Consider the following 24733-nt stretch of genomic DNA (forward strand, 5'->3'; position numbering starts at 1 on the left):
ACCATACAAGTAGAATGTCATTCTAGTTCTGTGAGTGTGACCATACAAATAGAATGTCATTCTAGTTCTGTGAGTGTGACCATACAAATAGAATGTCATTCTAGTTCTGTGAGTGTGACCATACAAGTAGAATGTCATTCTAGTTCTGTGAGTGTGACCATACAAATAGAATGTCATTCTAGTTCTGTGAGTGTGACCATTCAAGTAGAATGTCATTCTAGTTCTGTGAGTGTGACCATACAAATAGAATGTCATTCTAGTTCTGTGAGTGTGACCATACAAGTAGAATGTCATTCTAGTTCTGTGAGTGTGACCATACAAATAGAATGTCATTCTAGTTCTGTGAGTGTGACCATACAAATAGAATGTCATTCTAGTTCTGTGAGTGTGACCATACAAGTAGAATGTCATTCTAGTTCTGTGAGTGTGACCATACAAATAGAATGTCATTCTAGTTCTGTGAGTGTGACTAGTGCAGATCTGACAGCGCATGTCTGAGACAATCACATTTAGAAACACATTAACAAATGTGAATCAGAAAGACGACAAGCATAACACCTACTGTAATCAAATCACATTTTATTGGTCACATACACATGGTTAGCAGATGTTAATGCGAGTGTAGCGAAATGCTTGTGCTTCTAGTTCCGACAGTCCAGTAATATCTAACAAGTAATCTAACAATTCCCCAATAACTACCTAATACACACAAATCTAAAAGGGTGAATGAGAATATGTACATGTAAGTATATGGATGCGCGATGGCCCGAGCGGCATAAACAAGGTGCAAAAGATGGTATAAAATACAGTATATACATGTAATATAAGTAATGTAAGATATGTAAACATTATTAAAGTGGCATTATTTAAAGTGATGTTGTTTAAGTGACTAGTGATCCATTTGTTAAAGTATCCAGTGATTGTGTCTCAATACAGAATATATACATGTGATGTGAGTAATGTAAGATATCTAGACATTATTAAAGTGGCATTATTTAAAGTTGTCGCGATCGTCAGAATGAGTAGACCAAGGCGCAGCGTGCGTAGAGGTCAACATAATTTAATAAATTGAAACTCACCAAACAAAACAATAAAGCACAAGAACAAACGAAACGTGAGGCTCCTGGTGTGCACACACGAGTTGTGCTAGCTCTGCGCTCGAGACCTCCAGTGCGCCTCCACGGCCCAGTGTATCCGGTGCCTCGGCCAAGGACAAGGCCCCCTGTGTGTCTCTCCACTCCAGTGATGATCCATGGCAAGAAGCCTCCAGTGATGATCCATGGCACGAAGCCTCCAGTGATGATCCATGGCAAGAAGCCTCCAGTGATGATCCATGGCAAGATGCCTCCAGTGATGATCCATGGCAAGAAGCCTCCAGTGGTGATCCATGGCACGAAGCCTCCAGTGATGATCCATTGCACGAAGCCTCCAGTGATGATCCATGGCACAAAGCCTCCAGTGATGATCCATGGCAAGAAACCTCCAGTGATGATCCATGTCAAGAAGCCTCCAGGGGTGAGACATGGCACGAAGCCTCCAGAGATGGCCTCCAGCCCGGAGCCTCCGGCGACGCCGCGCAGTTCGGGGCCCGCTATGAGGGTCCCCAGTCCGGGGTCGGCGGCGAGGGTCCCCGCACTAGAGGCGCCACCTAAATGGGCCAAGCCAGAGGTGGAGCGGCGTCTACGTCCCTCACCAGAGCCGCCACCGCGGAGAAATGCCCACCCAGACCCTCCCATATAGGTTTAGGTTTGCGGCCGGGAGTCCGCACCTTTGGGGGGCGGGGGATACTGTCACGCCCTGACTTTAGTTATATTTGTTTTCTTTATTATTTGGTTAGGTCAGGGTGTGACAAGGGTGGTTTGTTTAGTTTTTGTATTGGCCAGGGTTTTTGTCTTGTCTAGGGTTTTTTTGTTTTTCTATGGGGATTTGTATTGTCTAGGGGTATGTAGGTTTATGGTGGGCTGAATGGGTTCCCAATCAGAGACAGCTGTTTATCGTTGTCTCTGATTGGGGAGCCTATTTAGGTTGCCATTTTCCATGTTGGTTTTCTGGGTAGTCATCCATGTTTAGTTGCCTGTGAGCACTACGTTGGCTTCACGGTTCGTTTGGAGGTTTATTATTTTGTTGGCGACATCGTTAATAAAGAAGTATGTACACTCACAACGCTGTCCCTTGGTCCATTTCTTCAACAGACGATCGTGACAGTAGGTGTCATGGAGGGCAGGTAGTTTGCCCCTGGTGATGCGTTGTGCAGACCTCACTATCCTCTGGAGAGCCTTGAGGTTGAGGGCAGTACAGTTACCATACCAGGCTGTGATACAGCCCGACAGGATGCTCTCAATTGTGCATCTGTAAAAGTTAGTCAGGGTTTTGAGTGACAATCGAAATTTCTTCAGCCTCCTGAGGTTGAAGAGGCACTGTTGCGCCTTCTTCACCACACTGTCTGTGTGGGTGGACCATTTCAGTTTGTCTGTGATGTGTACGCCCAGGAACTTAAAACTTTCCACCTTCTCCACTGCTGACCTTTCGATGTGGATAGGGGGGTGCTCCCTCTGCTGTTTCCACGATCATCTCCTTTGTTTTGTTGATGTTGAGTGAGAGGTTATTTTCCTGACACCATACTCTGAGTGCCCTCACCTCCTCCCTGTAGGCTGTCTTGTCGTTGTTGGTGATCAAGCCCACTACCGTTGTGTCGTCTGCAAACTTGATGATTGAGTTGGAGGCGTGCATGGCCACTCAGTCGTGGGTGAACAGGGAGTACAGGAGAGGGCTGAGCACACACCCTTGTGGGGCCCCAGTGTTGAAGGTCAGTGAAGTGGAGATGTTGTTTCCTACCTTCACCACCTGGGGGCGGCCCGTCAGAAAGTCCAGGACCCAGTTGCACAGGGAGGGGTTGAGACCCAGGGCCTCCAGCTTGATGATGAGCTTGGAGGGTACTATGGTGTGGAATGCTGAGCTGTTGTCAATGAACAGCATTCTTACATAGGTATTCTTCTTGTCCAGATGGGATAGGGCAGTGTTCAGTGTGATGGCGATTGCGTCATCTGTGGACATGTTGGGGCGGTATGCAAACTGAAGTAAGTCTAGGGTGGCCGGTAAGGTGGCGGTGATATGATCCTTGACTAGCCTCTCAAAGCACTTCATGATGACAGAAGTGAGTGCTACGGGGCGGTAGTCACTTAGTTGAGAATATCTTTGCTTTCTTGGGTACAGGAACAATGGTAGCCATCTTGAAGCATATGGGGACAACAGACTGGGATAGGGTGTGATTTAAATATGTCTGTAAACACACCAGCCAGCTGGTCTGCGCATGCTCTGAGGAGGTGGCTAGGGATGCCGTCTGGGCCACCAGCCTTGCGAGGGTTAACATGTTTAAGTGTTTTACTCACGTCAGCCACTGAGAAGGAGAGTGGGGGGGCGCAGTCTTTGTTAGCGATCTGCGACAGTGGCACTGTATTATCCTCAAAGCGGGCAAAGAAGATGTTTAGTTTGTCTGGAAGCCTGACGTCAGTGTCCGTAACATGGCTGGTTTTCTTTTTGTAATCCATGATTTCCTGTAGACCCTGCCACATATGTCTCATATCTGAGCCTTTGACTTGCGACTCCACCTTGTCTCTGTACCGGCATTTCACTTGTTTGATTGCCTTGCGGAGGGAATAACTACACTGTTTATATTCAGTCATATTCCCAGTCATCTTTCCATGGTTAAATGCGGTGGATCGCGCTTTAAGTTTTGCGCAATTACCGCCATCTATCCACAGTTTCTGGTTAGGGTAAGTTTTAATAGTCACAGTGGTTACGACATCCCCAATGCACTTGTTTATAAACGCACTCACCGAGGCAGCTAATAGATCAATGTTGTTCTCTGAGGCTGACTGGAACATATTCCAGTCCACGTGATCAAAACAATCTTGGAGCGTAGTCAGTCCAGCATTGAATGGTTCTCGTCACTGGTACATCCTGTTTGAGTTTCTGCCTTTAAGCCGTCACGAGCAAGATGGCGTCGTGGTTGGATTTGCGGGGGAGGGCTTTGCATGCATCGTGGAAGTTAGAGTAGCAGTGGTCGAGACTATTAACCCTATGTGTCATGCAATCAATACGCTGATAAAATTTAGGTAACATTGATCTCAAATTTGCTTTGTTAAAATCCCCAGCTACAATAAATTCAGCCTTCGGATATATAGTTTCCAGTTTACATAGAGTCCAGTGAAGTTCCTTGAGGGCTGGCTTGGTGTCTGCTTGAGGGGGAATGTACACAGCTGTGACTATAACTGACGATAATTCTCTTCGTAGGTAAAATGGCCGGCATTTGATTGTAAGGAATTCTAGGTTGGGTGAGCAGAAGGACTTGAGTTCCTGTATATTGTTATGATTACACCATGAGTCGTTAATCATGAAGCATACACCTCTGTCCTTACTCTTCCCAGAGAGGTGTTAAACTCTGTCTGCGCGATGCATGGAGAAGCCCGGGGGCTGAACCGATTCCGACAACATTTTCTGAGACATCCATGTTTCGGTGAAACTGAGAATGTTACAATCTCTGATGTCTCTCTGGAAGGCCACCCTTGCTCGAATTTCATCTATCTTGTTGTCAAGAGACTGGACATTGGCTAGTAGTATACTCGTGAGCGATGTGCCCGTCTACGGAGCCTGACCAAAAGACCGCTCCGTCTGCCTCTTCTGAGGCATCGTTGTTTTGGATCGCCTACTGGAATTAGCTCCATTGTCCTGGGTGGTGGTCCGAAGAGAGGATCTGCTTCGGGAAAGTCGTATTCCTGGTCGTAATGTTGCTAAGTTGACGTTGCTCTTATATCCAATAGTTCTTCCCGACTGTATGTAATAAGACTTAAGATTTCCTGGGGTATCAATGTAAGAAATAATACATAACAAAACAAAATACTGCATAGTTTCCTAAGAACTCGAAGCGAGGCGACCATCTTGCATCTTCCCTGTACAATGCTAATCAATGTGTATAATGCGTGTTACATGCTCTCATGCATGGTAGATGTTTAAATATGCTTAAATACTCTATTACCTAGTACACACTACTTATAAATAATTAATTGATGCTTATTAATGTTCCTCCAAGTATCTAGAGAGTGGATGGGATGGGAGAGTGTGAATATCGGCAGTATTTAGCCCAGTCTAAATGCAAGACAAACTGTGGTCTGTAAAGGCAGACCTGACCTGTATAAATCTATCTGTAATGTGGAGCGAGAGAAAGATGAATCTCAGCACAGCCAAACTAATCTAGCCCTAATCTCTCTCTCTCTCTCCCACTCTCTCTCCCACACACAATCGCTCTATCCTTCTACTTCTCTCTTTCTTTTTCTCTCTCTCTCCAACCCCCCCTCTTTCCATCTGGCACAATGCTAAATGGCAGATACTATTTTTAATCTGTCCTGCTGTTTGTAGGCTTTCAGCACAAATAAAGGCAATACAAAATATCACAGTGAGTGTTGTTGCTTCTGGGAGTAATGAGCCATCAGCTATCAGAGTCATTGGCCATTATGACACACAGAGAGAACGTACTCCCACTATCGGCCATTAGTGACTGTATTAGAAATCTGTCTGAATCCAAAGCATTAGGGAGGGCATGTTGAATCTGGATTCAATTCACCAATTTAGGCCGAACTACAGTAGCATTGTTCTACTACACTCCACAAAAATGGGGGCAGCTTCAAAAACAGGAGCAGTTCCCAACCTATTCAAACATTCTTCACAAGCGACAGCAGACATTTAAATGGAAGAGACAGGCAAACTGTACCTCAATACAACTGACGCTGGGCTTGAATGGAAAACCAACAAGTTGGCTGTGTGAGGGACGACGTGCAAAGACGTTTTTATCTGTAGCTAATGAACGCATGGCGTCCTGCTCCTCACGGCTGATTGGCTGGGGCCTATAGAACAGTAGGTAATAAACGTAACAAATGAGAGCAGGCCATTGGAGCCACTGACGTGCGCAGGGTTCCCACTAATTGAATTGATCCAGAAACGTAATCTATTCTGCAGCAGGAGGAACCTTAATGAATCAGCCTCCATACATCTCCTGGCTGCTTCACCGTACCGCCGTCCTCTTCTCTCCATCCTTCCTCTTTCTTTACTTTCCTCTATCCTTCTCTCCATCCCTCTTAATGTCTCCTGTTTTAATTGTGGTTTGGAAATTATTCCTTGGGTCCCTGGGTAGAGGGGTGGACAAGAGGGGGAGAGGAGAGGGGGAGAGGAGAAGACGAGAGGGGTGGAGGAGAGGGGGAGATGAGAGGGTGAGAGGAGAAGAGGAGAGGGGTGGAGGAGAGGGGGAGAGGAGAGGGGGAGAGGAGAGTGGTGGAGGAGAGGGTGAGAGGGGTGGAGGAGCGGGGTAGAGGAGAGGGTGAAAGGAGAAAAGGAGACGGGGATAGGAGAGGGTGTGAGGAGAAGAGGAGAGGGGGAGAGGAGAGCAGGAGAGGAGAGGGTGAGAGGAGAGGAATAAAGGGGGGGAGGAAAGGGTGAGAGGGGTAGAGGAGGGGGATAGAGGAGAGGGTGAAAGGAGAAAAGGAGAAGGGTGGAGGAGAGGGTGAGAGTGGTGGAAGGAGAGGGTGAGAGGGGTGGAGAAGAGGGTTAGATGAGAGGGTTAGAGGATAGGTGTAGAGGAGAGGGGTGGAGGAGAGGGGTGGATGAGAGGGGTGGAGGAGAGGGGTGGATGAGCAGGGTGGAGGATAGGTGTAGAGGAGGGTTGGATGAGAGGGGTAGAGGAGGGGGGTGGATGAGAGGGTTAGAGGAGGGGGGATGAGAGGGGTAGAGGAGGGGGGGATGAGAGGGGTAGAGGAGAGGGGTTTCTAGGAAAGGGTAGAGGAGAGGTGTAGAGGGGTAAAGGAGAAGGTGGTAGAGGAGAGATGTAGAGGAGAGGGGTGGGGTGGAGGAGAGATGCAGATGAGAGGGGTGGGTGACAGGGGTGGAAGAGAGATGTAGAGGAGAGGGGTGGAGGAGAGGAGAGGGGTATAGGAGAGGGGTGGATGAGAGGGGTGGAGGAGAGATGTAGAGAAGAGGAGTGGTAGATGAGAAGGGGTAGAGGAGAGTGGTAGATGAGGAGGAGAGGGGTGGATGAGGAGGAGAGGGGTAGAGGAGAGTGCTAGATGAGGAGGAGAGGGGTAGAGGGGAGGGGTGGATGAGAGGGGTGGAGGAGAGATGTAGAGAAGAGGGGTGGATGAGGAGGAGAGGGGTAGAGGAGAGTGGTAGATGAGGAGGAGAGGGGTGGAGGAGAGATGTAGAGAAGAGGGGTGGATGAGAGGGGTGGAGGAGAGATGTAGAGAAGAGGGGTGGATGAGGAGGAGGGGTAGAGGAGAGTGGTAGATGAGGAGGAGAGGGGTGGATGAGGAGGAGAGGGGTAGAGGAGAGTGCTAGATGATTAGGAGAGGGGTAGAGGGGAGGGGTGGATGAGAGGGGTGGAGGAGAGATGTAGAGAAGAGGGGTGGATGAGGAGGAGAGGGGTAGAGGAGAGTGGTAGATGAGGAGGAGAGGGGTGGAGGAGAGATGTAGAGAAGCGGGGTGGATGAGGAGGAGAGGGGTAGAGGTGAGGGGTGGATGAGAGAGTAGAGGAGAGATGTAGAGAAGAGGAGTGGTAGATGAGAAGGGGAGGGATAGAGGAGAGTGGTAGATGAGGAGAAGAGGGGTAGAGGGGAGGGGTGGATGAGAGGGGTAGAGGAGAGATGTAGAGAAGAGGAGTGGTAGATGAGAAGGGGAGGGGTAGAGGAGAGTGGTAGATGAGAAGGAAAAGCAGGAGGACTTTGAAGAGCAGCCTTCAACATTTCAAAAAGCCTTTCAAAGGGCCATCGGCCCCCATCGCCGGCCCCCACCATCCTCCACTGGCCCCCACCATGGGCCCTCACCAGCCCCGGTCCTCTCTGACTTCCTGGTGTAATTGATGTGTCCCTCTCAGCCATCCATCAGGCTGACCAGCGCTCAGTACATTAACCCCAGAGACAGCAGCCAGGCTCCTTAGTGATTACACCGGCTCCAAGTGTTCCTCACCAACACGCCTCAATCAATGCCATAAATTACCCAGCTAATTCCCTGCAGTCGATAGCCATGACACAGAGGTGATGGGAGCCCATCTGGGAGAGTGGGATACACTTTTTATGGTGCGGGAGGAACCAGAAAAAATAACTTCAAGGTTGAATGTACGAACAGAAGAGAGGAAAAAACACACGTTTCTTTGAATGAAAAGCTTTCCAAGTAGCAGTGGAAAGAAAAGGCAAGCAGAAAGGACAGAGGTCTTCACCAGTGGAAGAATGGACGCTGGCCACAGCCACATTTCCACTCCAGTCTAATGGTTGGATTCTATTAACTTGGCCGAGGCGAGTCTGTGTCAGAACAAGCAGCAGACACAGGTAATGGTTCCTCACTGGCTTGTTGACACATTTTCCCTCTTTCATTTCACAGACAATCTCTCCCCCTCCCCTCCGACACATCAAACGCTAACGTTTCCTTCAAATTCCTTTTCCTTTCTGTCTGCCAACTTTGACATCACAGGAAATTACAGTGGAATTGACAGCCTTTTTACTTTCAAGTTCATTCTACTTCCAAACAAACATCCGTCTCGTCCTGAGACAGGTCCTTCTGCCTGGCTCCCTGCGCTGTTTGTTCTGCCTCCTGTGGACGCTGCCTCTGTCACATCACACACACACACACATTTACTCTACCTGACTGAACGCAGCGCCACATTTGCTTGAGGGCGGAGGCTTTCCTTCAGAGATAAAACATAGTTTAGTACCTGTGCTTGCCTCCTGCTTGCCTCCTGCTTGCCTCCTGCTTGCCTACCATGGCTGTTTAAAAGAGAGGTGGGAGAGACAGATCACTTTAATTGACTGTGTGAGTCTGCTGAGGAGAGTTGGGGATGGGCGTGTGTGTGTGTGTGTGTGTGTGTGTGTGTGTGTGTGTGTGTGTGTGTGTGTGTGTGTGTGTGTGTGTGTGTGTGTGTGTGTGTGTGTGTGTGTGTGTGTGTGTGTGTGTGTGTGTGTGTGTGTGTGTGTATTTTACATGACATATTCTGGAAGTGAGTCCACAGTCATGGAAAGGTGGAGTGTGTGTGTGTGTGTGAGAGAGAGAGAGAGAGAGAGAGAGAGAGAGAGAGAGAGAGAGAGAGAGAGAGAGAGCGCGAGAGAGAGAGAGAGCGCGAGAGAGAGAGAGAGAGAGAGAGAGAGAGAGAGAGAGAGAGAGAGCGCGAGAGAGAGAGAGAGAGAGAGAGAGCGCGAGAGAGAGAGAGAGAGAGAGAGAGAGAGAGAGCGCGAGAGAGAGAGAGAGTTAATAACTGGAGGCGCTGCCAGTCCTTTCCCACCATCTCCCTCTAATGCTCCAGGCTGAGGGGTGGTCAGGGCAGCTCAACCCCCAAGGGAGAGGACTAAACCTGGGATAGAACTAATCCACAAGCCAGCAGAGATACCTGTATCCTCTATCCACACAGAGACACCTAGACAGGAGGCAGAGAACCCCGCTCTTAGTGTGCCTCTTTTATTTTTTTCCTTTTCTTTACAATAATTATTCTCCTCTTTGACTGTGCATTTTCACCAGTTCTTACTTTATCCACTAGAAGGCTTTTGGCTGATTTCTAGGGTTCTGTACTCCCGAAGTTGTTGACTGTTTTTGTTCTTGCCAGTTAGTTAGTAGTTCTTAGCTTTTAGCAGCCAATGGCTAGAAGTTTCTTACTGGGGGTAAAAAAGGATGATAATTTTACTGAAATATTTAAAGGAGAAGTTTATCCAAAATCCAGAAACTCCCAAGTGATTCCATACATTGAAACTAGTTCAGCTGAGTTTTATCTCTATATCTCTCTCTCTCCCTGTAGTGCTGTACTGAAACAGCAAAACAGCAAAAACAGGTCATGTGACTACTGACGTTGCAGGATGCAAGCCTTGCTCTGCTTGGTTGCCTGTGAATTCATTAAAAAAATGATTGTTGTATTGAAAGCAGACAGCAGAAATAGCAATTTTTGGATAAAGGTACTATTGGTTTTGAGTCAGGAATGTGTACTTTTCCACCTAAAACATTTGCGATTATTATACATCACTATTTTATGTAGCTTACTGCCACAGCCGAGGAAATAGGTAACAACTGCCCATGTTCGCCCTCGTGGTGGAGACCCTGTTAGGTAGAAATGTCACGATATGCCCTTATACGGAGCTTGATGTCACAGAAAGAGCTGGTGGAAAAGTTAGTTATGCAAAGTGGAAAAGAGCAAGGCTGCACAGTATAGAGGACATCAATGGAAAAAGGCACCAAATGTCACTGTTTTCCGATAAAAGATACGGAGAGATGCAGAAGACGATTAGCAGCAATTTTAAATAGTAAATGTAATGTAAGTACTTTTGTCATTTTATTGCCCCAACGTGAGTTTTTATATGCGCTTGATGTCAGAATGCACTCACTGTTCCAAAATATGATTGGAAATTATTATTATTCATATATTTTGGTACTTTTTGTCACTTTTTTTCTCCCTAATTTCGTGATATCTAATTGGTAATTACAGTCTTGTCCCATAAATCGATCAATCAATCAAATGTATTTATAAAGCACAGTACAGCCTGAAGTCAGCATGCATGCGCCCGGCTGCCACAAGGAGTCGCTAGAGCGCGATGGGACAAGGACACACCGGACGGCACTGGGCCAATGTCCGCTGCCTCAATAGGTCTCCCAGTCATGGCCGGCTGCGAACCCGGATCTGTAGTGACGCCTCTAGCACTGTGATGCAGTGCCTTAGACCGCTGAACCCGGATCTGTAGTGACGCCTCTAGCACTGTGATGCAGTGCCTTAGACCGCTGAACCCGGATCTGTAGTGACGCCTCTAGCACTGTGATGCAGTGCCTTAGACCACTGCGCCACTTGGATAGTTAACCAGCGCTGCCCTCAAACCAAGACACATGCTGCCTGCTAATTATCTATAGGTCATGTGTCAACTTGTCCATTTGAAATTATTTTCTCACAAGTTTTATTTTCTAACAACAGTTTGAATTGTGGTGTGTTCTGCCTCCCCATTAAGTAGCCTATTTCACTGTTGAGGACAATTTATGTTTGAGGCTTTACTGAACCGGACCAGCCCAAGCACCTCCCCAGTGTTTCCCCAAATCAAGTATGCAGACATTTGTGCAGTCTTCATTGACAGTGGATCTATACTAATTATTATATATATTTTTTTTACATTTAACCTTTATTTAACTAAGCAAGTCAGTTAAAAATGTATTTAACAAGTGACATCAATAAGGGATCATAGTTTTCACCTGGATTCTCCTGGTGTGATGGAAAAAGCAGGTGTTCTTAATATTTTGTATTCTCAGTGTATATAGCCACTCATTTAGGTCATTTTTGTAGTATTAAAAAAGATTCAGCTAATGTCTTCTATCATGTAGGCCATCATTGGAAATAAGATTTTGTTCTTATCTGACTTGCCTAGTTAAATAAAAACAAATAAATACCTGTAAATTATGTAGAATTGCATGAAATGCGTTTTTTAAAAGGCAAAAATAATGTGTACCCTGCTAGCAAATGTTCCCCATGTGTGGAAATCCTAAAAACGCCTCTACTCAACTATAGCCTATGCCACATCGCAAATGTTAATATCGCTTTATTATAAAGTGGCCTTTTCCTCAACAGTATATTTACCATGCATCAAAGTGCATCTTAGTACAGAAAATGATTGCGTGCCTGCCGGGGCCAATGATTTCTTAATCCGGCCCTGAAGTGTGTAATACAATATGATTCAATACAATGTAATATTAATGATCTGTAATTTCTGTTCATAACACTGGGCAACATAGTAGTATTGCTAAGCGATCAGTGCTTTTTGAGGTCGGTTTGATTTTGATGATTCAAAAATGATCACAGATTTCGGTTTGGATACATTTTTTAAACATTAAAATGAGATCATAATGATTTTTGAGCTTTTTCCAAGCCAAAAATAGTTAGCATTCAATTTCCAAAACATTGAAAAAATGCCATTGTCTCTGTCAGGTCCACACTGGCTCCAGCACCAAACAGAGAAGAGACGAGAAGTTGTCTTCTGCTTGTTGACCCTCTCTCTCATCGCCTAGTCTCCATTTATCTTGCTCGTCACACTGTAAAGATGAATCTGATGATTCAAACACTTTTATCTCCCCAGATATAAACTCATTACTTTCAGTTGGTTATATTTCACAAATTCACTGTGGTGCCTTCCACTTTAATGTGAACACCAGATAATTATAACTTTAGAAGTTAGCTTCCTTGGCCTCCCTTGGCCATAACGAGGGATAACAATAATTTAGCTAATTATTTTTGCATTGCGGCTCTGTGCGGCTCTTTGGACTTTCTCCCCATGTAATTAGCTTGATTTTCATAAGACCAAAATGGAATTTGTTGTGTGTGTGTGTGTGTGTGTGTCTGTGTCTGTGTCTGTGTCTGTGTCTGTGTCTGTGTCTGTGTGTGTCTGTGTGTCTGTGTGTCTGTGTGTCTGTGTGTCTGTGTGTCTGTGTCTGTGTCTGTGTCTGTGTCTGTGTCTGTGTCTGTCTGTCTGTCTGTCTGTCTGTCTGTCTGTCTGTCTGTCTGTGTGTGTGTGTGTGTGTGTGTGTGTGTGTGTGTGTGTGTGTGTGTGTGTGTGTGTGTGTGTGTGTGTCTGTCTGTCTGTGTGTGTGTATTTTACACGACATATTCTGGAAGTGAGTCCACAGTTATGGAAAGGTGTGTGTGCGTTGTGTGTGTGTGCGCATCCCCACTCATGTGTATCTGTGTGAGTGCTAGCCTGCATGCATGTTTTCCATCTACATCCCTCTACTCACTGCATTACAGTAGGTCTCTGATGCCTGTGTTTATGTGGCGCCCGAGCGTGCTGATGTCATCACAGTGAGCCAGAAGCAGCCTACAGCAGCAGTAGCAGCAGCTTAACTGTAGAAAGAAGTCTCTGATGTGGTCTGTAGTCTCAGTCAGTCTGCACACACAGACCCAAACACACACACACGCACACACACAGACACACAGCTCCAGCCATGCTGGCTAGACCATGGGATCTAATAATAATGAAAATGAGATATTGAACATGAGAATGGGAGAGTAAATAATATTGAACATGAGAATGGGAGAGTAAATAATATTGAACATGAGAATGGGAGAGTAAATAATATTGAAAATGAGAATGGGAGAGTAAATAATATTGAACATTAGAATGGGAAAGTAAATAATATTGAACATGAGAATGGGAGAGTAAATAATATTGAACATGAGAATGGGAGAGTAAATAATATTGAACATGAGAATGGGAGAGTAAATAATATTTAACATGAGAATGGGAGAGTAAATTAATTGAACATGAGAATGGGAGAGTAAATAATATTGAACATGAGAATGGGAGAGTAAATAATATTGAACATGAGAATGGGAGAGTAAATAATATTGAACATGAGAATGGGAGAGTAAATAATATTGAACATGAGAATGGGAGAGTAAATAATATTGAACATGAGAATGGGAGAGTAAATAATATTGAACATGAGAATGGGAGAGTAAATAATATTGAACATGAGAATGGGAGAGTAAATAATATTGAACATGAGAATGGGAGAGTAAATAATATTGAACATGAGAATGGGAGAGTAAATAATATTGAACATGAGAATGGGAGAGTAAATAATATTGAACATGAGAATGGGAGAGTAAATAATATTGAACATGAGCATGTTAGAGTGAATAATGAAAACAGTTTAAACGACACAAAGGGCTGAGCCTCTACTGCTTTTTTAAGTACGTGGATTATTGTGTAGTGCTGTGTACTGGCTTGACTTCAGAATACACCGCCACCATGGCTGAATTTTGTGTGTGTGTGTGTGTGTGTGTGTGTGTGTGTGTGTGTGTGTGTGTGTGTGTGTGTGTGTGTGTGTGTGTGTGTGTGTGTGTGTGTGTGTGTGTGTGTGTGTGTGTGTGTGTGTGTGTGCGTGAGTGAGTGGACTGCCTTGAAAACAATGGGTGCACATCTTGGACGCAGTCTCCAGTTCTTTTTAAACCTCAGTGGTCTGCGTACCCACATCCATTCCCCCTCCCCCACATTGAGAGCAAAACATTTTAGTAGCCCCCGGAGACAGTTTTTAGACTTTTAGAGTTAATTTTCTCTAAGCATTTTGCCACGGGGTGTAAAGAAAATGTTGAAGTTTTAAAGCAAGAATGCTACAATTCTACACTTTTTGCCATGGGCAGACGGAAGATTTTGCAATTCTAAAACTAATTTCATGCAATTTTACTATTATTATTATTTGTATTTATTTTTCAGGGCCTGTAAGCCAGTTCCCCATCCCTGGTTTATAATATAAATGTAATCAGAAAGAATAAAGACTGTCTGTCTGTCCTTCTCAATATCATATCTGCTCTCACCATGTGTGCAACAAACCTTGGCGAGGCACATTAAAACTCTGACCATCAGGTCAGGCTAATTATAGAATAGACTGGCCTGCTTTGGCAGCAAACACAGTTGTTTAAAAACCAACCAAACTGACTGAGCCATTGTCCTAGTATGCGTACAGAGACAAGACTCTATCTCTAACACACACACACACACGCACACGCACACGCACACGCACACGCACACACACACACACACACACTCCAAATGGGATTGACTTTAGGGTGCGTTAGACAGGACTAACACATCATTGTTTGGAACACTGAATCATTATATTAGTGAAGTGCGGCTGTTGACTGTGAGAGACAGATGTTGACTGTTGTTAGAATGACTCCTCCAGTACTGGGTTTGGTTTCATCACACTAAAGACAGCAACCAGCCCATTCCAGAGGGAGGATATGGGGAACGCATTGATGAACTGCCACTTCCAGATGCGAGCCACAGAAATATCAGAGGCGGCACTGCGTGGCACTTTGGGCTAGATCTGAAATGAAACATGCCATCCTTCGAAGAAATACAGATATTGTTCCAAATGAGAAACAAATATCCATTGCAATGCCATTTATGACAACTGTGACAGTTCCTGTAATCTACTGTACAGAGGATGCTTTCTCAATCACACTGAGATACTTACTAATCAATCTGACACTCTACTGTACCATCTGACATGATACACTCAGAGAACACAGAATGGCGTGCTATTAAAGTACACTTAAATCAAGTGTCAAGCATCAGGGAAGAAAAGAGCCTGGTGATTTTCCTGTCACATCAGATGTTCTGGAAAAAATCCTGGCCCTAGAGAGCGAGTGTGCAACAGAACATAATCTTCCTGATGTGGACATAGTGTATATACCTGCTGTTGAGGGTACTGCATCCCGCCAATGCCCACCTGGCCCCTCCGCTGCATCCCCATTGGGTATCGGTGTGGAGTGGGCGATCCGTATGGCTGGTTGGGGTAGGGCCCACCCTGCTGCTGCTGAGAGTAGGGGTTGTTGCCCATCCCGTAGAGCTGGGAGCGCTTCATAGCCATGAAGTCCTTAGAGGCCACCTGGACACAATACAAGAGGGCAGAGAAAAGACGGTTTGTGAAATGTTTTAGAACAACTCTTTTTGAAAGTCTATTCATTCCATATGCAGTTCAGAGCACACCAAAGTACAGGATTTAGTGTCACATTTCTGCAGGGGGTGGATGCCCCCAGACCCCCATAAAAATGGTTCTCCCAGGTGAATTTCCATTTCCAGTAAGTGGACTACAGAGGTATTTAACAGTAATATGCAACTCTTCTGTTTGTCAAATACGCTTCTTCTGTTACACAGTACACTGAACCTGAAAAGAGAGGGATGCCAGGAGAAATATTTTCCTTTCAAGTATTTTACATTCACATTTACAGGTTATTTTCTGGGTCCCGGTGAGGTGTCTGGAAAATCGTAGCCTAGATGTCAGGCTAATGTTAATCTGTCACCCGTATGGTGGATTTGTGAGCAGGGCAGATTATGTGAAGCGTGATGTCTCCCCTTTTCTCCTCTCCTCTCCAGTGTGGTGGATTATGGATGATTTATGACATTTGTTCCCTCTGTCTCAGTCAGACATGGGGGAGGGGGGGGGGGGTTAGCTCTGTGTGGCTCATCTCTGCCTCCCTAAACAATAGCTCCACATCCCAACTCAATAACGCCTGAGCCAACCCTGCTGGGAGCAGCAGAATGGCCGACTGTACAGTACTGTATACAATGCCTGGCTGGCTGGCTGGCTGCTAGAGCTAATCAATGGACAATATCCAGGAGATACAGTTGAAGTCGGAAGTTGACATACACTTAGGTTGGAGTCATTAAAACCTGTTTTTCCACCACTCCACAAATTTCTTGTTAACAAACTATAGTTTTGGCAAGTCGGTTAGGTCATCAACTTTGGGCATGACACAAGTAATTTTTCCAATTATTGTTTACAGACAGATTATTTCACTTATAATTCACTGTCTCACAATTCCAGTGGGTCAGAAGTTTACATACACTAAGTTGACTGTGCCTTTAAACAGCTTGGAAAATTCCAGAAAATGATTTCATGGCCTTAGAAGCTTCTGATAGGCTAATTGACATCATCTGAGTCAATTGGAGGTGTACCTGTGGATGTATTTCAAGGCCTACCTTCAAACTCAGTGCCTCTTTGCTTGACATCATGGGAAAATCAAAAGAAATCAGCCAAGACCTCAGAAAAAAATGTAGACCCCCACAAGTCTGGTTCATCATTGGGAGCAATTTCCAAATGTCAGAAGGTACCACGTACATCTGTACAAACAATAGTACGCAAGTATAAACACCATGAGACCACGCAGCAGTCATACCACTCAGGAAGGAGACGCGTTCTGTCTCCTAGTGATGAACGTACTTTGGTGCGAAAAGTGAAAATCAATCCCAGAACAACAGCAAAGGACCTTGTGAAGATGCTGGAGGAAACAGGTACAAAAGTATCTATATCCACAGTAAAAAGAGTTCTATATCAACATAACCTGAAAGACCACTCAGCAAGGAAGAAGCCACTGCTCCAAAACCGCCATAGAAAAGCCAGACTACAGTTTGCAACTGCACATGGGGACAAAGATCTTACTTTTTGGAGAAATGTCCTCTGGTTTGATGAAACAAAAATATAACTGTTTGGCCATAATGACCATCGTTATGTTTGGAGGAAAAAGGGGGATGCTTGCAAGCTGAAGAACACCATTCCAACCATGAAGCACAGGGTTGGCAGCATCATGTTGTGGGGGTGCTTTGCTGCAGGAGGGACTGAGGCACTTCACAAAATAGATGGCAACATGAGGAAGGGAAATTATGTGGATGGAAAATTATGTGGATATATTGAAGCAACATCTCAAAACATCAGTCGGGAAGTTGAAGCTAGGTTGCAAATGGGTCTTCCAAAAGGACAATGACCCCCAAGCATACTTCCAAAGTTGTGGCAAAATGGCTTAAGGACAACAAAGTCAAGGTATTGGGATGGCCATCACAAAGCCCTGACCTCAATCCCGTAGAAAATGTGTTGGCAGAACTGAAAAAGCGTGTGCGAGCAAGGAGGACTACAAACCTGACTCAGTTACACCAGCTCTGTCAGGAGGAATGGGGTGAAAGAAATAAAAGCTGAAATAAATCATTCTCTCTACTATTGTTCTGACATTTCACATTCTTAAAATAAAGTGATGATCCTAACTGACCTAAAACAGGGAATTCTTACTAGGATTAAATGTCAGGAATTGTGAAAAACTGAGTTTAAATGTATTTGGCTAACGTAATGTATGTAAACTTCCCACTTCAACTGTATGTCAAGGAGCAAATCCACAACATTCATTCAGTTGTGGGAAGTTGTATAACGGTTGTTCAAACACTTTTATGTAGTAAATGCAATTTTTTATAGAAATAAGGTTTAAAAAACAAAGTCAATATTCTGTGAGCAGGGTTGATGGATGGTCCTTTCTGTAGCCTGTTTGCTCTTCAAATTGTTCCAAATAGCCATGATACAGCTCTGCCAATCACTGTACCAACCACAACCACTGAGCACAGACTGATGACCACAACCACTCACTCACTCAATCACTCAAACAAGTGCCATAATGTGGAGCAAAGAGTAATGATACTACAGTATGTGTGTTATGAAGCGGACTCACACACACACACACACACACACACACACACACACACACACACACACACACACACACACACACACACACACACACACACACACACACACACACACATACATAAAGTACACCCAAATGCAATAGGTTCAGAGGTTTATACTTTGAAATAATGTTTTTGCAGGAATATCATTATACACACAACCCCCTTTTAAACTCCATCACTTTAAACCCAAGCACACATAGAGCTACTGTAGGGCTGTCACCGACAAAAACAAATGTTGGTTGATCGAGAGTCACATTTTTAAACGTGTATTTTTCCATATATAGACACACCCTATGTTTGAATAAAATCACCTATATGTAGGCTACTGAGCTTGTCTGATGCTTTAAGCACTGAAATAAAAAAATTATAATTGAGTTTAATTTCATTTATAGTAAAGTCTTCATGTCTCAAAATCATTGCCATGTGGTTAATCAAAATTCTATCTAAATGAAAATGTAACTTCTATTGTCATTGGCAATATGTAAAAATAGCCTACAGAAAGCCAACAAATAAAAACATTGCTGCCCGAAGGTAGAAAATATCCTGATAAAAATAAATATCCTATAAATCACATTGGCTATGCATGGCCTGTCTGCAAGGAACTTGAAACATTGTATTAGCTAATGTATTAGCTTGGTGCAGCCGAAGCTTGTGCTAGCAAACATTGTATAAAATATTGTGGGCCCTCAGAGTGTCCAGCGCCAGTGAGCTCCGGACAGACAGACAGCTGTAGGCTGTTTAACAAGGGATAAGAAGTAATCAGGTAGGCCTATTTTATCACCTTTCCACCGAAACAGAGCATTACATTTTTTCCCCCTTTCATGCCTGGTAGTAATCAGAAAGGGAGATAGCTGGAAATATTTTTCAAACAGGCAACTTTGAGGAACTATTGTCATTCTAAATGGATGTAAAAACCGACTTAATTTACTGAGAAGCTCCACAGTGATGGTGAGTTAAGACAATCAGAAATAGTATCAGATCCCAAAATGGGAACATTTATAGGCCTACATTTATAGGCCTACATTTATAGGCCTACATTTATAGGCCTACATTTATAGGCCTACATTTGCAGGCAGGCCAGGTATACTACTCTTACTTCTATATGTGTAATCAGGTGCGTGTCTTTTCTCAAGATTGACAGGAGCTCTCCAAACAAAAGACAATGAACAAATTGACAACTCATAAATTAAATTAAATAAACCTCCAAAAATTCTCACAAGTGTAGCCTAGTTTGTGTGCTCTGAAAACAACGTGTTCCCTCCTACAATGACAACGGTAAGACTGTACTGATACTATATTGAATGTATTAACAGAAATTATGGTAACCAAACAAACATTGTAGATTAGAAATAATGGGAAATAACAGTAAATGTACTGGTGATACTGGTGTACTGGTGATACTGGTGTGCCATCCTTGCAGCCTCCACAATGGATTAGTCCACTCAGACAGGCGTGAATCAGACAGGTGTCTCCTGTGTAATATTTTGTATTTATTTGCCACGGCTCGACTAAATGGGGTCAGTCCTAGTGTGGTGTTAGTGTTTTCCTGCAGCAGGCTGCCCTCCCTCCCTGCTCTCCCTGCCTAACATTCAGCAGGCTGCCCTCCCTCCCTGCTCTCCCTGCCTAACATTCAGCAGGCTGCCCTCCCTCCCTGCTCTCCCTGCCTAACATTCAGCAGGCTGCCCTCCCTCCCTGCTCTCCCTGCCTAACATTCAGCAGGCTGCCCTCCCTCCCTGCTCTCCCTGCCTAACATTCAGCAGGCTGCCCTCCCTCCCTGCTCTCCCTGCCTAACATTCAGCAGGCTGCCCTCCCTCCCTGCTCTCCCTGCCTAACATTCAGCAGGCTGCCCTCCCTCCCTGCTCTCCCTGCCTAACATTCAGCAGGCCTGTGTGGCTAAAGGGCACCACTCTTCAATCCACAGATCTAGGACACTCTGACACTCACTCTGCTGCGATATGGGACACGCTCAGGTCGCCCTCCCTCCCTCTCTCGCTCCCTCCATCCCTCTCTCCCCTCTCCTCCCATCTCCTCCACTCCCTCTCTCCCCTCTCCTCCTCTCCCCTCCCTGGTCTGTATCAAGTGGAATCCCTTTGCCAATACACTGAGCCCAACGTGAGCAAATCCACTCATGTCACTGCCAAGTTCAGAATGCACTGCTAAACTCAGACCAGGAATAAGGGCTCCCTAATTTGGCGAAGGAAACACATCATTTAAATGGTAGAATACCTAGTGAGTGCTAAAGTTACAACATTACTGCAGTTAAACCCATGGAGGCTGCCGCAACATACGGAACATTTTCTAAACTGACTTCAATTGTCTAAAGTGATTTAAGTGCTACTCCAATATTGTCCTGTAAAGTTCTATTAAATGAGATTTCATCCCAAACTAGGCCTATTTCCGGGGATGAGCCAACTATCTAGTTCATACTACACCAAAAGAGTTGATGGCAAATAGATAGGATTTTTTTCCTTGGATGAACGGATGTACTTTTGAAAAGATGAATAATATAAATTGAATCATGTATTTTCAGAAAGAGGGACAGTAGATAAAACTGTCACAGGGAATAGAGTACAATTTCTTTATTTGTTCCAATGAATTTTCAGTTTTGTTCATCTGGGCATGCCATTCAATTGAGGTGTTAAGAGAATACTAATTCAGTGCTAAATCTGAAATTCAATTCATGAACTCCCCTGCAGTTTCCAACTCTCGTGAGCTTATTGCAAAACAAATCTATTAAGAAAGGAACACTAGAAAAATGACAACCGGGTGAAACTGCTTAAATTGCTTTTCAGAGTTCTATTGACTCTGATTTTCTGACTTCAAAATGGTTACAGTCTTTCACTTTAATGTGCAAAGTTGTTAATAAGCAAAGACAAAATAATCCCCACAAAACATAGTGAAATGTGGATTAGGAAACAACAGACTTTACCCATCAAAATCACATAGACATAAAAACAATTTTACTTAATGGTTATTATTGTAATTCCATTTTGAATGTGGAGACATAAATTGAACTGGTTGCCTCCTATTGGTCTACATGTTGCAGTGAAAATGTGATTGCCTGCATGTGTTCATATGCAGCTCCATCATAAACTGCTAGTCTTGGAGCTGCTGAAAGCAGTGATAGCCCAGCCAAGCTCACAAACACACACACACAGCTCCAGCCCTGCAGCCAGGCCAGGCATTGTGGCCAGTCACTGTGGTCATCACTGTCCTGTCCTCCACACAGATGACCAAATCACCACCTTCCTCCAACAGACTGTCATTACAGTCATTTACTGTCTGTGTCCAGCTCTAGCTTCACACCAGCCCCACCTGCTAACATGTTTATCCTGTCTCCTCTCTCCTCTGACCTGTCTCCTCTCTCCTCTGACCTGTCTCCTCTGACCTGTCTCCTCTCTCCTGTCTCCTCTGAACTTTCTCCTCTCTCCTCTCTCCTCTGACCTGTCTCCTCTGACCTGTATCCTCTCTCCTGTCTCCTCTGACCTGTCTCTTCTGACCTGTCTCCTCTGACCTGTCTCTTCTGACCTGGGTTTGGTCCATGGCTGAGCTGGATGGATGGTCAGAAGTAGAGGAGAGAATTCTGAGCCCACCCAGAGAAAAGCCCTGTTAGCTAGCTGTAGTCGGCTGCTGTGGTCCAGTCCCAAGCCTCACAACATAGTTATTCTGGACACCATGGACAAGGTCATTTATTAAACACAATGACCATCACATCGTTCCCCAGCTAACTGCTAGCTGTCTTATCATTATTCCATGTGCAACACTCTTGTGCTAGGACAAGACGTACTAAAAATGTAACACTACGGCTGTGCCTGCAGTAGAAAGCCCTGCATTAGCTCCAAACATAGACCGTTTCATACCGAAGAGAACAGGGAGGGAGAGACTGCAGAGGAGGGGAGAGGAGATCGAGCTCCATATTAATGTGTGCGAATTCCCCACTCCTGCTGACTAAGATTAGACATTTAATTTCATGGATGCAAAGACAATACTGATGTCATCAAGAGGAGAGGAGCAGGCATGTTAACTCTTAACTGCCCAGCCACGATGACAGCAAAATACATCATCTGATGGCAAATGGTAAATATGTGCATTCCTTTAAAACAAATCACAAGTGACGGTGTTTTATAAAATCAAATGTTATTTGTCACATGCGCTGAATACAACAAGTGTAGACCTTACCGTGAAATGCTGACTTACAAGCCCTTAACCAACAATGCAGTTAAGAAAATTTGTATAAATAAAAATAAATTACAGTAACAAATAATTAAAGAGCAGCAGTAAAATAGCAATAGCGGGGCTATATACAGGGGGTACCGGTACAGAGTTAATGTGTGGGGGTACCGGTTTGTCAAGGTAATTGAGGTAATATGTACATGTAGGTATAGTTATTAAAGTGACTATGCATAGATAACAAACAGAGAGCAGCAACAGCGTAAAGGATTGGGGGTGGCAATGCAAATAGTCTGGGTAGCCATTTGATTAGATGTTCAGGAGTCTTATGGCTTGTGGGTAGAAGCTGTTTAGAAGTCTCTTGGACCTAGACTTGGCGCTCCGGTACCGCTTGGCACTCCGGTAGTAGAGAGAGCAGTCTATGACTAGGGTGGCTGGAGTCTTTGACAATTTTTAGCACCTTCCTCTGATGCCGCCTGGTATAGAGGTCCTGGATGGCAGGTAGCTTGGCCCCAGTGATGTACTGTGCCGTACGCACTACCCTCTGTAGAGGCAGAGCAGTTGCCATACCAGGCAGAGATGCAACCAGTCAGGATGCTCTCGATGGTGCAGCTGTAGAACCTTTTTAGGATCTGAGGAGCCATGCCAAATCTTTTCATTCTCGTGAGGGGGAATAGGTTTTGTTGTGCCCTCTTCACGACTGTCTTGGTGTGTTTGGACCATGTTAGTTTGTTGGTGATGTGGACACCAAGGAACTTGAAGCTCTCAACCTGCTCCACTACAGCCCCGCCGATGAGAATAGGGGCCTGCTCTGTCCTCCTTTTCCTGTAGTCCACAATCATCTCCTTTGTCTTGATCACGTTGAGGGAGAGGTTGTTTTACACAGTCACTGAGACTGAACTACTAAAGTGAATGGTCTTGTGTCAAGCATTTTTTAAACTAACATTACAGAGGGGCTCCATATAACAATCAGCCTGTAACAGCACCGTACACTGCTGGTAAACGGTTAAAAACCCTACAACAACATTGACTTTGTGATCTAGTTCCCCTCCAGTGTAAAGAAGCAGGTGCTTTGCCAGGACTGAATTCAAAGTGCATCAGTGAATCTTTATAAATACAAAATCTCAATCTGCTTAACACAACAATCCTCTCCATGTTGCAAAATGTCTCTTAGCAAATGTCAGCAGTGAGCGTGTGAATGGTCCCTGGGGAGTCATGGTGGAGCAAATTGGCTTTCCTCAGCCCAACCGGCTCAGTCCTGGGTGGCACAGGCAGCTAGGCATGAAGGCCGGCTAGGAATGAGATGCATTAAATTATTACAAGGAGGGAGGGAGGGAGATTGACAGAGAGTAGAGAGACAGAGGAGTCATATAGATAGTGAGAGAGAGAGAGAGAGAGAGAGAGAGAGAGAGAGAGAGAGAGAGAGAGAGAGAGAGAGAGAGAATGAGAAAAGAAACAGTGAGAGAGAGAGAAAGAAAGAGAGAGAAAGACAGAGAGAGAGAGGAGGCAGATAAGAGTCCGTTGTTGTCATGCAGGCAGGCAGCAGTAGCATCATACTATTGTGTTGAGATCATGCTGGTAATTGCTCTCCCTGGTGTTAGGATGCTGAGGTGCTGGTTGGTAATAGTGCCCTCCGTGTTTGACACCAATATTTACAACACATCCCGTGTGTCTGAAAACACATCCCCCTGCGCTAAAGTAAAGTGGCAGAGCGTTTGGTTCCTCACGCCGAGCACGCAGCCGTCGTTAGAGCAGGGAACAGAGGGAGGGAGAGGGGGAGAGGAGGAGAGAGGGAGGGAGGGGCGCTCATCTGTCTGAGAAGAGATTGGGTTTGAGGATGGCAGGAACTCTTATCCTCCTGGAAAAAAACTATGAAAAAAATGAGACTTGTGATGACGAGACAACTTGACACAAACACACCAGCACAGAATGAAAACAAATACGGCACTTAACAGACAGACACATTCACAGCAGCAGGGACACAAACAACATGGAACACACCAACCCAGCTCTTACCACACCACATCCATGCCAGTATCCTGTAACTCTCACCAGTCAGTCTATCAACAGTAATGGATTGTCAGTGTTATGCCAGGCCTGCCATGTTTGTGCCACTGCTAGATGCACTCATTCATTCCACCATTAAATCATCAGAGACACTAGATGATCAGACCTATCTCTGCTGGCTGTCTGCTGTCTGAATGAGGAGATAGAGCTGATATTGACGTGGAGGAGAAAGAAAGAAGAGTCTGTCTCTCCCAGCCTCTCTGAGGAGCTGGCCTGGCCTGCGCTCGGTTGGAGTGCTAGACGCTTCACTTCCTGCCAGCAGGAACCCTGGGACAGAGCCTCAGCCGCTACACAGTTATTTCATGTGAGGGAGGGCAGTCGTGGCACGAGAGGAATGTGCTCCCTCCCAGTCAGAGACAGACAGAGACAGAGAGCCATGCAGGCCAGGCAGAGAGCCAGGCAGGCCAGGCAGAAAGGCAGGCTGCTGGGGA

At 45.1% G+C, this 24733-nt stretch overlaps 1 protein-coding gene across 2 annotated transcripts in view; it reads right to left on the reverse strand.

The window, feature by feature from the left end:
- LOC129811527 (AT-rich interactive domain-containing protein 1B-like) overlaps window positions 1-24733 on the reverse strand; it is a 103977-nt gene that overhangs the window by 57840 nt on the left and 21404 nt on the right. For both annotated transcript variants that reach the window (XM_055862909.1, XM_055862907.1), the window contains exon 2: window positions 15247-15441. In XM_055862909.1, coding sequence (XP_055718884.1) covers window positions 15247-15441 — 195 coding nt within the window. The remainder of the gene's footprint in view (window positions 1-15246; window positions 15442-24733) is intronic.

This window comes from Salvelinus fontinalis, chromosome 15 (genome assembly GCF_029448725.1).
Source record: "Salvelinus fontinalis isolate EN_2023a chromosome 15, ASM2944872v1, whole genome shotgun sequence".
In the NCBI taxonomy this organism is placed as follows: domain Eukaryota; kingdom Metazoa; phylum Chordata; class Actinopteri; order Salmoniformes; family Salmonidae; genus Salvelinus; species Salvelinus fontinalis.